The 13,901-nt window shown below is 39.0% G+C and overlaps 1 protein-coding gene across 2 annotated transcripts in view; it reads left to right on the top strand.

Annotated features, from left to right (window-relative positions):
* The window catches only part of LOC107074671 (protein groucho), a 96,506-nt gene that overhangs the window by 63,691 nt on the left and 18,914 nt on the right, over positions 1-13,901 (top strand). For both annotated transcript variants that reach the window (XM_089175287.1, XM_015336329.2), the window contains exons 5-7: positions 1,872-2,009; positions 5,604-5,883; positions 9,676-9,701. In XM_089175287.1, the coding sequence (XP_089031413.1) occupies positions 1,872-2,009; positions 5,604-5,883; positions 9,676-9,701 (444 nt within the window). The remainder of the gene's footprint in view (positions 1-1,871; positions 2,010-5,603; positions 5,884-9,675; positions 9,702-13,901) is intronic.

The following is a 13,901-nucleotide window of genomic DNA, read 5'->3' as shown; positions in this document are numbered from 1 at the left end:
CGTCAACGCCGTAGTAGTAGTAGTAGTCGTAGTAGAGTGCAAGCTCTCATGCATATGTATAGAGTTTGCGAGCTACGTTCACATCTCTTCTTCTCTCTTCCTCCCTCCCCATTCCAACCCCTCTCTATGTCCGTCGTTCACTTTCATATGCGATGTTCGCGGATGGCTCGACTCATTTTCGCGTACGTTATAATTAGTGGCTTAATGACTGGCACTTCGAAGGCGACGGGTAATTAAAACATCTATGTGTACATGTGTATGTGTATTTTTTTTTCTCGCTTTATCCTCCCTGGGCTGGTTTTCGCGCTCTTATCTGTACGATCCCTCTCTCTCTCTCTCTCCTTCTCGTACTTCAACGTCTCCTCCCCGTTCCATTTGTCTGGCATCGTGCTTTCGGTTATGGAAAGGGAAACTTGCCAAGAATTTTAGTGGCCACGATATTTCAATTAACATCCGAGACTCGTTTAAGCGGCAGTGAAAATTAGTGCCGTCGGCAATGGCAACCAAGACGAAGAGGAAACGAGAATTGGAAGAGGGAGAGTGAGAGAAAGTGAGACAGATATAAAGAGTTAGAGAAACTCTATAAGGATTTTACGTTTATACCGCCCAGTAGTCGAGCAAGCCTTTATACACCCTTCTTCTCTTTTATGAGTCGCATTAAGCGTTGCCGTACATTGCTGTCTAATCGTTTTTAACATTAAACAAGTTAGCTTCTTCGTTTTCTCTTTCTACTGCTTTAAATGCGCCCAATAATTTCGTGTTAATTATAAGGAAACATGATATATCTGTATATATAAAAGGTGTGTATTATTTAAGATCAAACTTAAATAGAGATTTTGTTGCTAAACGATATAACGATCAAAAGTTGTTTAACGCAAACTTTATCTTTTGATAAATTATGAAATTTTATAAAACCGTGTTTGCAAAAGTGAGATAAAGAGAAAAAGAAAAAAAAAATGTTTACGATGACGCTCATGGGCGTCCGCTAATTACGCGCCGCAGCAGCATCTGTTCAATTTTTCAAACTCCGTGGCAACGATTACGATACACATCGTAGTAGTAGTAGTAGTAGTAGTAGTAATAGTAGTAGTAGTAAGCAGACTGTTTTCATCGACCCGGTGATTTTCATTTTCAATGAAAGAGAAATTTTGTCATTACGTTTCGACTACGGGCTCCGAGTATATATTTGTTCGTATTATCGTTTCCGGGATGAAGCGTGCGAGTAAATAAATATCACGTACGCTCGTTCGTAATCATTTTATTTGAAGAGCGTTTCAAAAGTACAAGTCCATCTGTATATCTGGACTACACGTGTATATGTGAACGTAAAACGAACGATTCGTTTTATAAATCATCGACCGATGGTTTCGCATAGATAAACAATCGCGCATTGGCGCCGAAAGTGTGTACTCTGTTTTTGGTCGATTTTCATTTCCGGACGTATCCAGAACGAACAACCAAAGCAACTGATCAGTCAGTCGGTTATTTTTCTCTCTAACGGATCGGTACATGTTGAGGGCAATTTTCCAATTATTACCTATATATATATATCGTAAGAGTTCAATTTAGTCCTCGTTGATTTCTTTCCAGCTTGAGGAGGATACTGTCAAATACTCTCCGAGAATTATGGACCATTGCCATCTGCAGTTCCTCCTTTTATATGATCCCTACTTCGCCCTAACTATCACGGTTTTAAAGCGTACTTAAGATTCTATATGATCTCGTATAGATTTTTTTTAGAGGGTCGTACGTGTGTACGTTACCCTCTTCGATCTTCCTATAATTTGCCTGTAAAATCTCGGAACGATTGTATAACTTTTGAAATGTAATTCTAACGAAAAATATCTTATCATTTCCGATTTTCTTTTCAGACGGAGATAGCGAAGAGGTTGAACGCCATAATCGCCCAGATTCTACCCTTCCTCTCTCAGGAACATCAACAGCAAGTCGCCTCTGCTGTTGACAGAGCCAAGCAAGTAACCATGACCGAGCTGAATGCTATTATCGGGGTGAGTACGCGCCAATGGCGGATAAATTAATCTGCGCAACGTGTGCCACTCAGCATGATATTATTGATTATGATTGCATCTACTAGCGAGCGTCGTTGAAACGATATTAAAGCGTATATCCGACGTAAAGCGCGTCATGCTCGTACATACGAGTGAAACGTTAATTGCGGCTTGCTCGTGTGGATCGTATTTCGTATTGGCCGATGTATAGAGGGATAGTCCAAGGTAAACGTGAATCAATGCAAGGATCGCATTATTATCCTCGATAAATAAACGCGTAATTCGAGAGATTTAGATAGCGACCGGTTGTGTTCTATGTATTATCTAATTGCTTATATTATTTTGTTTATCCACAATCATTCTTCTATATAACGTAAGATGAATCAAACAAATTTCCAAAAATTAGCCTATATATATATATATATAAGAAATATATAGGAAAAATATTAGAAATTCGTTGATGTAGAAAACCAAATGAGAACCACTGAACGATAGTAAGAGGAAGCCGATGCACGCTCGAGGAATCCGAAAGCGGACGGATGGATACGATCCTGGCGAATCCGAAATCCTCCTCAATATTGCTCGAGCACTCAATTTCCTCCCTATTAAGCCGCCGGCTTCTCTCGACTCTCTTCCTCCGCCTTCGTCTCCACCTTCTCTTTCCACAAGTACCACCACTACCATCACCATCACCATCACAACCACTAGCAACAGCAGCATCACCAGCAGCATCACCTCCACCTCCTTTCTTTCCCTTCCCTTTTCCTTCCCTTCCCTCCCCTTTCCTCCTCTTCCTTCTTCGACTTCTCCACATCTTCCTCTTCCTCTTTCTCAGCCAACTCCAACTCGAATCTTACAGTGAGTCTTCCTGCCGGTTTCCAGACCGGATAGGTTATAGTGTTATGGCGCACGAGCACCAACTAATCAGCATTCCTACCTACTACCCTCTTTGCCCCGTTCTTCCTTACCCCGTCCCCTCGTCCCTCTCTCATCCCACCCTCATCCCTCTCGAAACTACCATGGATCCGCGGCGTTGTCGGGGTACGTGCGGCAAATCCTTAGCAGGATCCCAGGATTCTCTGCGCCTTAACTCGCTCCATCTCAACCTCGTTTTATTCCTCCACCCTCTCATCTCCAGTTTCTCTCTCTCTCTCTCTCTCTCTCTCTCTCTTCCTCTTTATCTCTTTCTCTTAACTGGCCACAAGCAGATCGAACGGAAAAGTTGAGACTCACTTCTACAACCCTTTCAGTAACTTACCCCTTTTAATTGATACTGTGCAAATGATTGGACTTATTCCAGGATGTTCGTATAAAATCGATCTGCCAAATATTTTATCCAATAGTAGTAGAGTATTTTTAATTCATTTTAAAAATGTCAAAGTAAATAAATATGTTTAAGTAGTGACTCGAGTCTGGTTATTATGAAGAGGAGATAGTTTTATATAGCCAAATAATTTCATCTTTGTTTTCCTTGAAAATTTCTACCGAGATGACTTACAAAGGGATATAAAAAAAAACATATATATATATATAGAAAGAAGAAGAAGAAGAAGAAGAAGAAGAAGAAGAAGAAGAAAAAAATGACGAGCGTCACCAAGAGCCATTCTCGGCTTGGTCGTCGTCGACAAGTCGCAAGCAAGGCTGGAGGATGCTTTTCAGCCGGCAACGACGCGTGATATGGAAGAAGGTTAAGACGATCTCCTACGGTCCTTCAGCACAATCTTCACGGTTAGCCGAGTCAGCAAGTAGCGACTCTGATGAAAAGTGCTGAGGACGAGACTGGCAATGGATGCAGGTGCACGAGGAATTTCGAGCCTCTTCTTCGATGTGTCTACTTCTGTTCTTTCTCTTGTTCAAAGAGCGAGAAAAAGGAGGAAAGGGGGGAGAACAAAATTCAAGTGTATCACGATTAGAACAAATTTTTTTTTTTTCTAAGCTCTGCCCCAACTTATTTTTATTTAAAAGTCGATGTTCTCATGGAATTTTAATTGCAGTTGCTAGAATAATAATAATAATCTTCGTGCAAAGATTAGGCAACGATTTGTTCTCATCTCTGCTTTTCTCTTTAAATAAAAGAAGCAAAATATAAGTGGAGATTGGGAAAGAGAAAAAGAGAGAGAGAGAGAGATGGTAGACTGTAGGTGAGGCAGCTTCAGGTTCTCAGTATTATTATCGCTGCAGAGAGTAGAAACTTGAGGAACGTTTCCTCGGGGCTTCCGGCTTTACCAAATCTGCAGCAACGTTTGCAAGAGCATCTTCTCTTCCAACTCGAAGTGGTGCTCTCTCTCTCTCTCTCACACTTCACCGAGAGTTACCATCATCCCCGTTCGTCGACACGACGACGGTATGCCCGTGCATACATGTCGCTCTCCCTCTTCTCTATTTGCGTGTTTTGTGGGTGGTTCTGCTCAGACAGCCGCTCGACGCAAGGTTATTATATCGTTAAGCCATTTAATTATCTCGGCAAACTACTCTCAGGAATATTCGCCGGGGTCTGCCTTAACACGTGTATACCGTACAAGCAAAGAGAGATATACAGATAGAAAGAGATAACGAGAGAGATGAAAGATTCTCTCCAAGGATTGTACGTGACGCGGTTTAACCCTCGTCGCCACCACCACTACCACTATCACTACCACTACCATTACTACCATTTCCTACTTTAGCGTTTCTCTATTTCTATCCCTGTTCCCGTTCGCATTTCGTCCGAGATTCACGAACCGTTAAAACACCCCTTGAAGAGCTTTACAACTTGTCTGTTAACTAAAAATGACTCGACACCAAGCACGGAAAGAGAGAAAAGGAACGAATTAACGAGGCAACTACCGACGAGAAAGGAGCTTCGCGCTTTCGAACAAAGTTTTTGGTGACGTTCGCTGCAAGTGACCGTATAAATCTAATGCTCTTTCTACCTCGCTTTTCCTTCTTTCTCTTATTTCCCCAGTTTTGCCCTTTTCCGCGTTGGAAAGCTTCGGTTATTTAAAGTTTCTCGAGTTTGTGCGACAAGTCGTTTTATACATCACGAGCATCGCGCCATTTTAACCACGCTGGAAGAAATAGAAAAAGAAAAAGGCAAAGGTCTCCGGTAACGGTTACTTGTCCTTCGTACAAGAGGAGGATGGGAGTATACATCGACCACACCGTTGCGGTCTTCCGCAACTTTTTCAACAAACAAATTACCAAGCTCTTGCATTTTCCTTTTGCACAAAAATGAAATCGTTTGATCAATTATAACGCGTAAACAAGCAAAAAACGTGCCTCTCGTATCTACCTTTAATATCGTTTCTCTCGTCGAGCTATTTGTCGTGAGAATTTATTTGCTTATGCGTTCGTACGGTGCAACCTGTTAGAGATAGAAGTTTACGTTTCTCAAACAGAGATTTTTAACGAAGTTGAGTGTTCACGAGCAAAGAGTTACCTTTGAAAATTTTGATTTTTTATGTTTTTTTTTTGTTTTTTCAACTAGTTGCATAATCGTTCAAACAAATTCCATTCTGCTATCCACGTTTCTACCAATTTTTTTTTTAATATTCTCACAAAAATATCTCTTTTCGGCATCGTTGTTCATCTGTTATGTTTTTCTGATATTTTCAGCAACAAAGGCCTGACTTGCCAAGGCTTCTTCAACAAATGCAGGCACATCAAATACCACCGGGTGCAGCTATGGCACCACACCCAGGTATTTCCGGATTACCAGGATTGGGACCTGGAGCTGGTCTTCCTGTACCAAGTTCTGCGTCCGCAACCCTTTTGAGTCTAGGTTTGACCCAAGGTGCAACAGCAACTCCCGGAGGTTCTGCGGCTCATCCTCTTTCGATGTTGACCAAGCCGGACCTTCATCGAGGTCAACCAGATGATCTCAAACCTAACGGAGGTATGCTTTTTTAATCTAATCAAAGTATTATTATGTCAATAATCATATTTAATCATATATATGTATGTATCGCGTTAATCGTTCTATTATCTTGAAATATTCATTTCGTTGAAGGATTCCAAGAAAATACTCTCGTTACAAACTTCGTCTTAACTAAGCGTCGTGGTGTCGACTTACAAAAATTGCTGGCTCGGTGTCTCGCGTGTTTCCTGCTTCTCTTATGAGAATCTAATTTACTCGAATACGATCGTATATATCAAAGAAAAACAAGAAGGGCCAATTCCTTTCTTCGAATAAAATAAACGTTTACTTATCGTGTTTTCGTGATATCGTTTTGCTCAACCACACTTGTTTTATTTTTTTATTGTATCAAGAGACGGCATCTCGTGAGAATGTAAGACGATAGATCCCCCTAAGTTAGTTTGATCCTCTTGGTGAATCAACTATTATAAGTACGAACAAAATACTTTTGGCATTGATCATCGTCTTCTTGATACGTAGCTACATACGTATATATATATATACTTTGAAAGTAATGCGATTCTAAATCGAAAACGGTCATCGACGGTTTCCTAGTGCTCTCAACGCTAGAACGAAATACGTATTCCGTGACTGGAAAGCCAAGGATGACGCAAACGATCGTGCTTAAGTCCCGATCTTGACCTCGCTACGGTACTCGCGTTGATGTCCTCCTCGGCCTGTATATACCTTTCTACGTATCAGTGCTAGAGTACCTTCACACTGACAGAATCGTGAGCTAGAAGGAATTGTAACCATCTTCTATCACGCTTTTAGTTCTCTTCTTCGTCCACCCAATGTCATCTCGTTCAGAGCCTCGCCCATCTTTTTTCTTCCTTTTCTTCTTTCTTTTCTTTCTCTTATACACACACACACACATATATATATATATACACATACATACACCATAAATACACACAAAGTCTTTCTTTCGCCTCTTCAACTATCTCTCTTTCCGTCGTCGTCTCTCAAGAGAGCACTTAGAATCTCCTCTCGACACGAGGGTACTTCCGACTCCTTCCTTCCCTCTTTCCCTCCTTCCGACTCTAGCTACCTCCTCGTCTAAAACCTTCACGCCCCTAAGCCGCTTGATCCCTCCCTCCTCCTCCTCCTCCTCCTCCTCCCTCGCTTTCAGTGAACTCCTATATACTCATACTGCTATTCTACGTGTATGTGTGTATGTCTCTCCTTCTTCTTGGCCGCACTCCATCCACCTCGACCCACACTCGTCTAACCGTGTTATACTCCTTTGTCCGATGTAACCTCAGAACAGTTGTTACACGTTGTGTTTTTCGCGTCTTTCTAACTTCGTCGACGTTCTCTCATATACCACCTACACAACGTACAACAAAAGATTCAAACAAGATTTTTCTTCTTCTCTTATTTTTATTTTGTTTTCATTAAAAAACAATCTCACCAAAGAATCTCATCAAACCCACATCTTTGTCCACGTGTGTTAATTCATTTACATTATTTACATTCTTTTCTTGTTTATGGTGATATATAAGACTTTGTTTTAAAAATGTCATATTAATTAAATACACTGTTCAAGTATTATGTTCTAACGTCAACGTGGAGCAAGTATAAGGGCTCGTCAAAGGGTATCCCGAAATCTTTCGATGGCCTTTCTCGAAGACTCAACACGGTACGTGAAAGTCTAAAAACATTAATGACTAGCAATTTTGATCCTTCAAACGCGTAGCTAAACTTTTTCCCCTTTTTGTTTTTGTTCCTTTGGGATGGGGGACATTGCCTTGGTCGAATTGTTTCTCACTAAACGTTGTTGTTATCGTCCTTAAATGTTTTTTATGCCCATCTTCTTTTACCTCACTCGTCAATATAATAATAATAAATTCTGTTGAAAAGCATTCTGTTCGATTTTTTCTTTTTTACTTAATCGATCGTTATTCGAGAACGATTTCGTGGCCGATCGCAATATACCGAACTCTTTTACGGACGATTAGAAAACCAGTAGCGTCGTAGCTCGTATTACTACCGTGTTTTATCGTCAACTCTGCTGTCCTCGTACAAATGTTCTTTTTTTTTGTTAAGATAAACCAACTTAGATAAAGACAGAAAGAGAAAGAGAAAGAGATCCGGTTTTTTTCTATCTTCTTTTCTCTTATTCTTTCTCCTTGTCTATTGTTCCTTTTTTCAGATCTGTACCACGAAACCACTTCGGTAAGAAAAGTAAGATGTGACCAAAGATAGAAAATTCAATCTATCAAGTTGAGAAAAAGAATTCGTTCGAGATAATTCTCCCTTCTAGTTTTTCTTCTTTTTCTACTACTACTACTACTGTAGTAGTAGTATATCCGTTTATGTAATAGTATTCGAAGCGAGATATACCATGCTATTCTTTTAAAATAAAATACTCGACATAATAAACTTCATCTTCGATGAATAATATCACTTTCACCTTTTTGCTTTAACGAAAAAGTAACCAATGAGGGTTTTTCCCCTTACATCGTAGTAGTTCTCGATTCCGATTCATCGAATTCAAGCCTAATAATTCTCTCTTCGGAGTAATAATAATTCTGAAGAAGAAGGTATATCGTTCGAATGGTACTTCGGAAAGTACTCGGACAAATGACGAGATCGAGTCGACACCCTTACCGGTTTTTAGTAGGAAATTATGCGCACTCTTCCGCGTCCGTTTATGGGTGGTGGCATCCCAAAGCCATGAAGGGAGTTCCAAGAGAAATCTCAAGGGATAGAAATGGAGTTCCTTCGGGTAGGACAAGGTTGGAAGGGGAAGATGATGACGAACATTAGCTCAGGTTTACTGAGAGTGGGGTGAGGAGAACATGGTTGCTAGCAATGTCTCTCTCTCTCTCTCTCTCTCTCTCTCTCTCTCTCTCTTTCTTTCTCATGTAGACGACGTTAACGTGTATCTGGACAAGAGCATCTTTCAACCTACCCTCTCGTTCATCCCTTTATACGAGTTTAACCCTCCTCCCATCTCTTCAATATCTACTTCTTTCCCCACCCCTCCGGTAATAGCCGGGAAATATGAGGAAATTCTTCCGGTCGACCGCATTCGTTCACCCTACCGTTATTTGGTGAACCATAAAACGAACAAAAAAAAAAGAATCGCGTACAACTTTCTTATATTCTATCTTTTACATAAGCACAACTGCTATGTTAAGCTATTTAATGTATTTAATCTATAATCCTAAGAAGAAGAAGAAGAAGAAAAAAGTAATTCGTGAAAAAAAGAAAAGAGAGAATAAACGGATAGTATGCGGATGCTATGTGGGACGAAGGACCGTTAGGATATTTCCTGCGAGACAAAATGTACCTATCTAAAGGATAAGAAGGAAAGAGGTTGGGGAAATCGAGCGAGAGCAAACTACGAACTCGGTTTCTCGAGGACAAAGCTTCCCTCTTTCGTACTCTTCTCTCTTTCTCTCGCATCCTATGTTCTCATCTTCTTTCTCTCTCTCTCTTTTGCTATTTCCTCTCTTCTGTTCACATTCTCTCTCGTTCCTCTAACTCCGTCCACTCTCTCTTCTCGGAAATTCTCAAGAAGTCAGACTTCCTTTCCTTCTGCTCCCATTCTCTTCTCTTCCCCCGTTTTTTTTTTTGTTGCCTCTTTTCACAGAAAAAGATCCCTGTAGGTAGGTAGGTGTATACCGCTGACTCAATTCGATTCGATCTTCGAATAATAGCGAAAAATAAAATAGCGCATAGCACAGAATATAGAAAAAAATATCTGCGTCGTTTATATCTTATCCATAGAAAATTTATTTGAATTTTTTTTCTATGTTACAGGCCTTAATCCAGCCGAGGAGAGGCATGTAAGTATGCTTATTGTGCAACGTAATCGTGCATTATTATTATTATTATTATTATTATTATTATTATTATTATTATTATTATTATTATTATTATTATTTGACATACTATTTAAAAAATTCATTCGTTTTATATCAATATAGGTTTAGTACACTCATAAGTGTTATTCATTTTTCTAAATCATCTTAATATCCACATTAATTTGATCGAACGATTTATCGAAACGTAATAACTGCAGTACGACGTCCTTGGCAATCTCCTAACTGCTATTGGCGAAGAACAGTGATCTTCGATATCGGACCGATGCCAAACCTTTTCCTACAAATACGTTTTCTGAACTTTTGCCAAGATATCGCGAGTAAACGACTATCTCATCGGTCGAATCGTTCAGTCCAACGTTGCTCGTTCAAAGAATCTACCGAATGAAAAGGAAAAGAATGTAGAAGTGATGAAAGAGAGAGAGAGAGAGAGAGAGAGATAGAGAGAGAGAGAGTAGAATTTGTCGACGGAATTCATAGAATTCAACAAATTCCAACTCGCGATCAATTTAGAGGGGAGGTGAAAGAAAGAATGGTTCTCGGGATTACGTGTAAGTAGAAGTAGCTACGGTTGGCTGCCATTTAAACGTTGCCCATCATTCGAGTTCCAATTTAACTTTACGTATACACGCCTTGATCCTTCATCATCCTGATCTCGAGATACTTCACAAATCGTTTTTGACGTTCCAATGAACTGTATGTGTGTATACATGTAATATATATTGGCTTGCACCAATAGATAGCGTTATGTTTGTTTCGTTATTTTTTCATTAATGTTAAAATTTTTTTGTTATTTAATTTAAAGTTCATTTTTTTTTTGTATTGAAACATCTTGATCATTGAATCTTGATTCATTTGTTAAAATAATGTAATTACTTTTTCTAATGAGCCAATAAATGACAGACGAACATTTTTGCTTTTTTTTTTTTTATTTGTTTTTTGATTTCTAATTTATGCAGATGCGCCCCTGCCATTTGGATAAGAAGGAATAGAAATTATTGTAAAAAAAAAAAAAAGTCTTTATAATGAGATTCGATCGAATAATTTCTTTTGGAGCAGCATGGTGGTATAAACGCGTCGAACCAAACTGGAAATTGTTGGAACGTTTAATGGGCCCTAAGCTCGAAGACGATTATTGAAATGTTACTACATTCGGTCTCGATGGAAATTCCATTAGTCTCGATCGAGTTACCGATTATCCTGCCTTATTATTTCTCCACTTTCTTCCGTGATAATGAATTCATTCTTCTTCTCTCTTAGATTCTATTATGAAGTAGATATATATATATATATATATATATATATATATATATATATATATATATATATATATATATATATATATATATATATATATATATAGTATGTATAGGTATATATATATTTAATTCGAGCATTGGTAAAAGATCGATCGCTATTATTGTCAGCGTGTCGGACACGAGCGAGTGATTCCGATTTTAATTAAATTTACGACCGAGATCCTCCCGTCTAAGTACGCTTTAATAAAGGAGTAATTTGTGAAATCACTATACCGAAGAGAGGAGTATCTTCCAACACAAATCCTTTTGCTATTTCTCGACGTAAATTGATTTCAAAGTTTTGTTACATAAGGGAACACATTTGTTTTAACTTCATTCGTTTTTTCTTTTTTTTTTTTTTTTTTTTTTAAGTCTTCTTTTGCACTTTACGTTAGAGAGAGAGAGAGAAAAAGGAGTGGAAAGGAAGAAGAAGAAGAGAAGGAGGAGGGGAAACTCGTAGAAGAAGAGTATAAAAAAAAGTTGTACGTTCGAGGGATAATTGGCTTTGACCGCGAGAGTGCTTAACGAAATCTGGCAATGTAATTTCGTTCCTCCTAACCCACCCTTCTGGTCTGGTCTGGTCTGGTCGTGGACGAGGACGGAAGACGCGCGAAGTGGGGAAAACGACTTCGGGTCTCGTAAAATTTCACCTCGTAAAAGTGATTAGACCGCCACTGCTATTCCCGTTCACTCACTCCCCTATTCCGCTTACGTATCGGACAAGGACGAAAAATAAGGGCTGCGACGGGGTTGAAGAGTGGGAAGACCGGAATGGACGTAAAAGCCCGACGACCACCGGAATACAGGGCCGTAAAAAACTCGTCGTCAAAAGCATCCCCTTCCGCTTGGAATGTACCCTTTCCTCCGGTCACCCTCCGGTATCTCTCTCTCTCTCTCTCTCTCTCTCTCTCTCTCTCTCTCTCTCTGAAGGGAGAGTGGGTATAAAGCACCCACTGGGCCTGGCTCTCGTTTATTAAAAGCTCTCCAGGAAAGCAAAAAGTTCGGAGAACGTTCTAGGACGTAGTTACTCGTTCCTACAAAGCTTCCGTTTCTCGAGATCAGTTTTGAGGATCGATTTTCAATCGAACGATCGATCGATCGAAATTTTATCTAGTCCAAGTATCGTTGAATTAAAAGGAAAGAAATTTCGTTTGAAAAGAGGGCCTCGTTTTGGTTTTTCTTTTTGTACGCCCAGTCATCGTCGTCTTTATTTCATTTACGGATTGTTTATTTTCTTTCTTTTTGTTTTTTTTTTTTTTTTTTTAATTTCTTTTTAGGGATTTTTGTCGCTTTTTTTGAACGAATTTACGTTCCTCCTCCTTCTCCCCGTCGTTCAATAATTTTCATCCCATCGAAAAAGCTTCGTTTCGGTTTGGGAAACGTTAATACGATAAAGTATATCGGATCGGAGTGCGAATTAACGAGGAAAATCACATTATGCGCTTACAAATATTTATTCGTCTTCACGCTTCATATTTAGCACTAAACGAACGAGGCGGTTCGATGTTGGACCATTGTTTGTCAAGTTTATATTTGCAGTCTCTCTCTCTCTCTTTCTCTCTCTATTTCTCTCACGCTCGCTCGTGTTCCCTACAGCCCTCTCCTCTCCTCTTTTCTTCATCCCTCATCACCAATCCTTCTTTCCACATGATACGATATACAATCAAATAATCGCGTTTAATGCGAAATACGAGAAGCAAGGGTAATCTATATTATTTGGCAGTTTCAATTTTGTTTACACGATTAATCGAATGGAGCTTATTTTCTTTGGAGCTTTTTTATATTTTTCATTCATTGATCTTTTTTGCTCGTTCAAAAATAACAGTTAGTAAGAAATGAAATGACAGGGGTAGGTGGTAACTGGTCTGGGGATATTAATATTGGAAAGATCAGCGATCGTTTGGAATTAATTTCATAGAACAGAGATGGGGGTGGGTATAAATCTCGTTAACAAAAAAAGAAAAAATGTCGCGAACGACACGTTTAATACTACGAAATGAATCCGAAACGAGATTACATCAATTAGATATAGATTATAGATAAACTATTTATAAATCTTCAAATATATAAATTACGTGTCACGTTGTTTGTCCGCAATGAACTCCTAAACTACTGAATCGATTTTAATCAAATTTTTCACACTGTGTGCAGTTTCATCCAACTTGAAAGATAGAATAGTTTATATCTCAATTTATAATCGCAATATTATTTTATTGCGAATTATTTGTTTATTAACAAAGAGTCATGATTATCTCTGTTAGTTCGATAAGATTCTAACAGATGGCGGTATAAGGTAATTCGTTGACTTAAAGACGTGTGTACCCCTAGTTTTTTTATATAATAACAAATAAAATAAAAATTAATGGCAGTCGTATAAATCATCGAAATACGGATCACGATTTCTTTTTAAATTAACTTCACCGAGAGTTATCCAGAATGGAAAGAAAAGTATTTTCGATTATCTTTTTCAAAATATGAAACTCTGTGTTCAAATTGGGATCGAATTGGTTGGTCGTTTGGTCGTTGTTCATTCGATAAGTTTGGCATTTTAGTAACGAATACACTCAGTATAATTCGTACGATTTGCCAACGTTGCTGGTGAATGCGTGGTTGTTGGTGGTCGATAATTAGCGAGCGGTTAATATGCACAATTATTAAGGATTGATAATCGGACCTGTGCGTCCATTATATCGGCATGGAGATAGATGATAATAGGTTTCCATCGATATTGACCTTCCTTCCTTCCGTCCCTTCTCTATCCATCCATTTATCTATCTATCTATCTATCTATTTATCTATCTATCTATCTATCTATCTATCCATCCTCTCATTCTACCTATCCCGATGTTACTTTCCTCTTATCCAT

The sequence above is a fragment of the Polistes dominula genome, unplaced genomic scaffold (assembly GCF_049000335.1).
Source record: "Polistes dominula isolate Pdom_NZ unplaced genomic scaffold, Pdom_raw_medaka contig_82, whole genome shotgun sequence".
Classification (NCBI taxonomy): Eukaryota; Metazoa; Arthropoda; class Insecta; order Hymenoptera; family Vespidae; genus Polistes; species Polistes dominula.
This window is presented reverse-complemented; position numbering and strand designations above follow the sequence as displayed.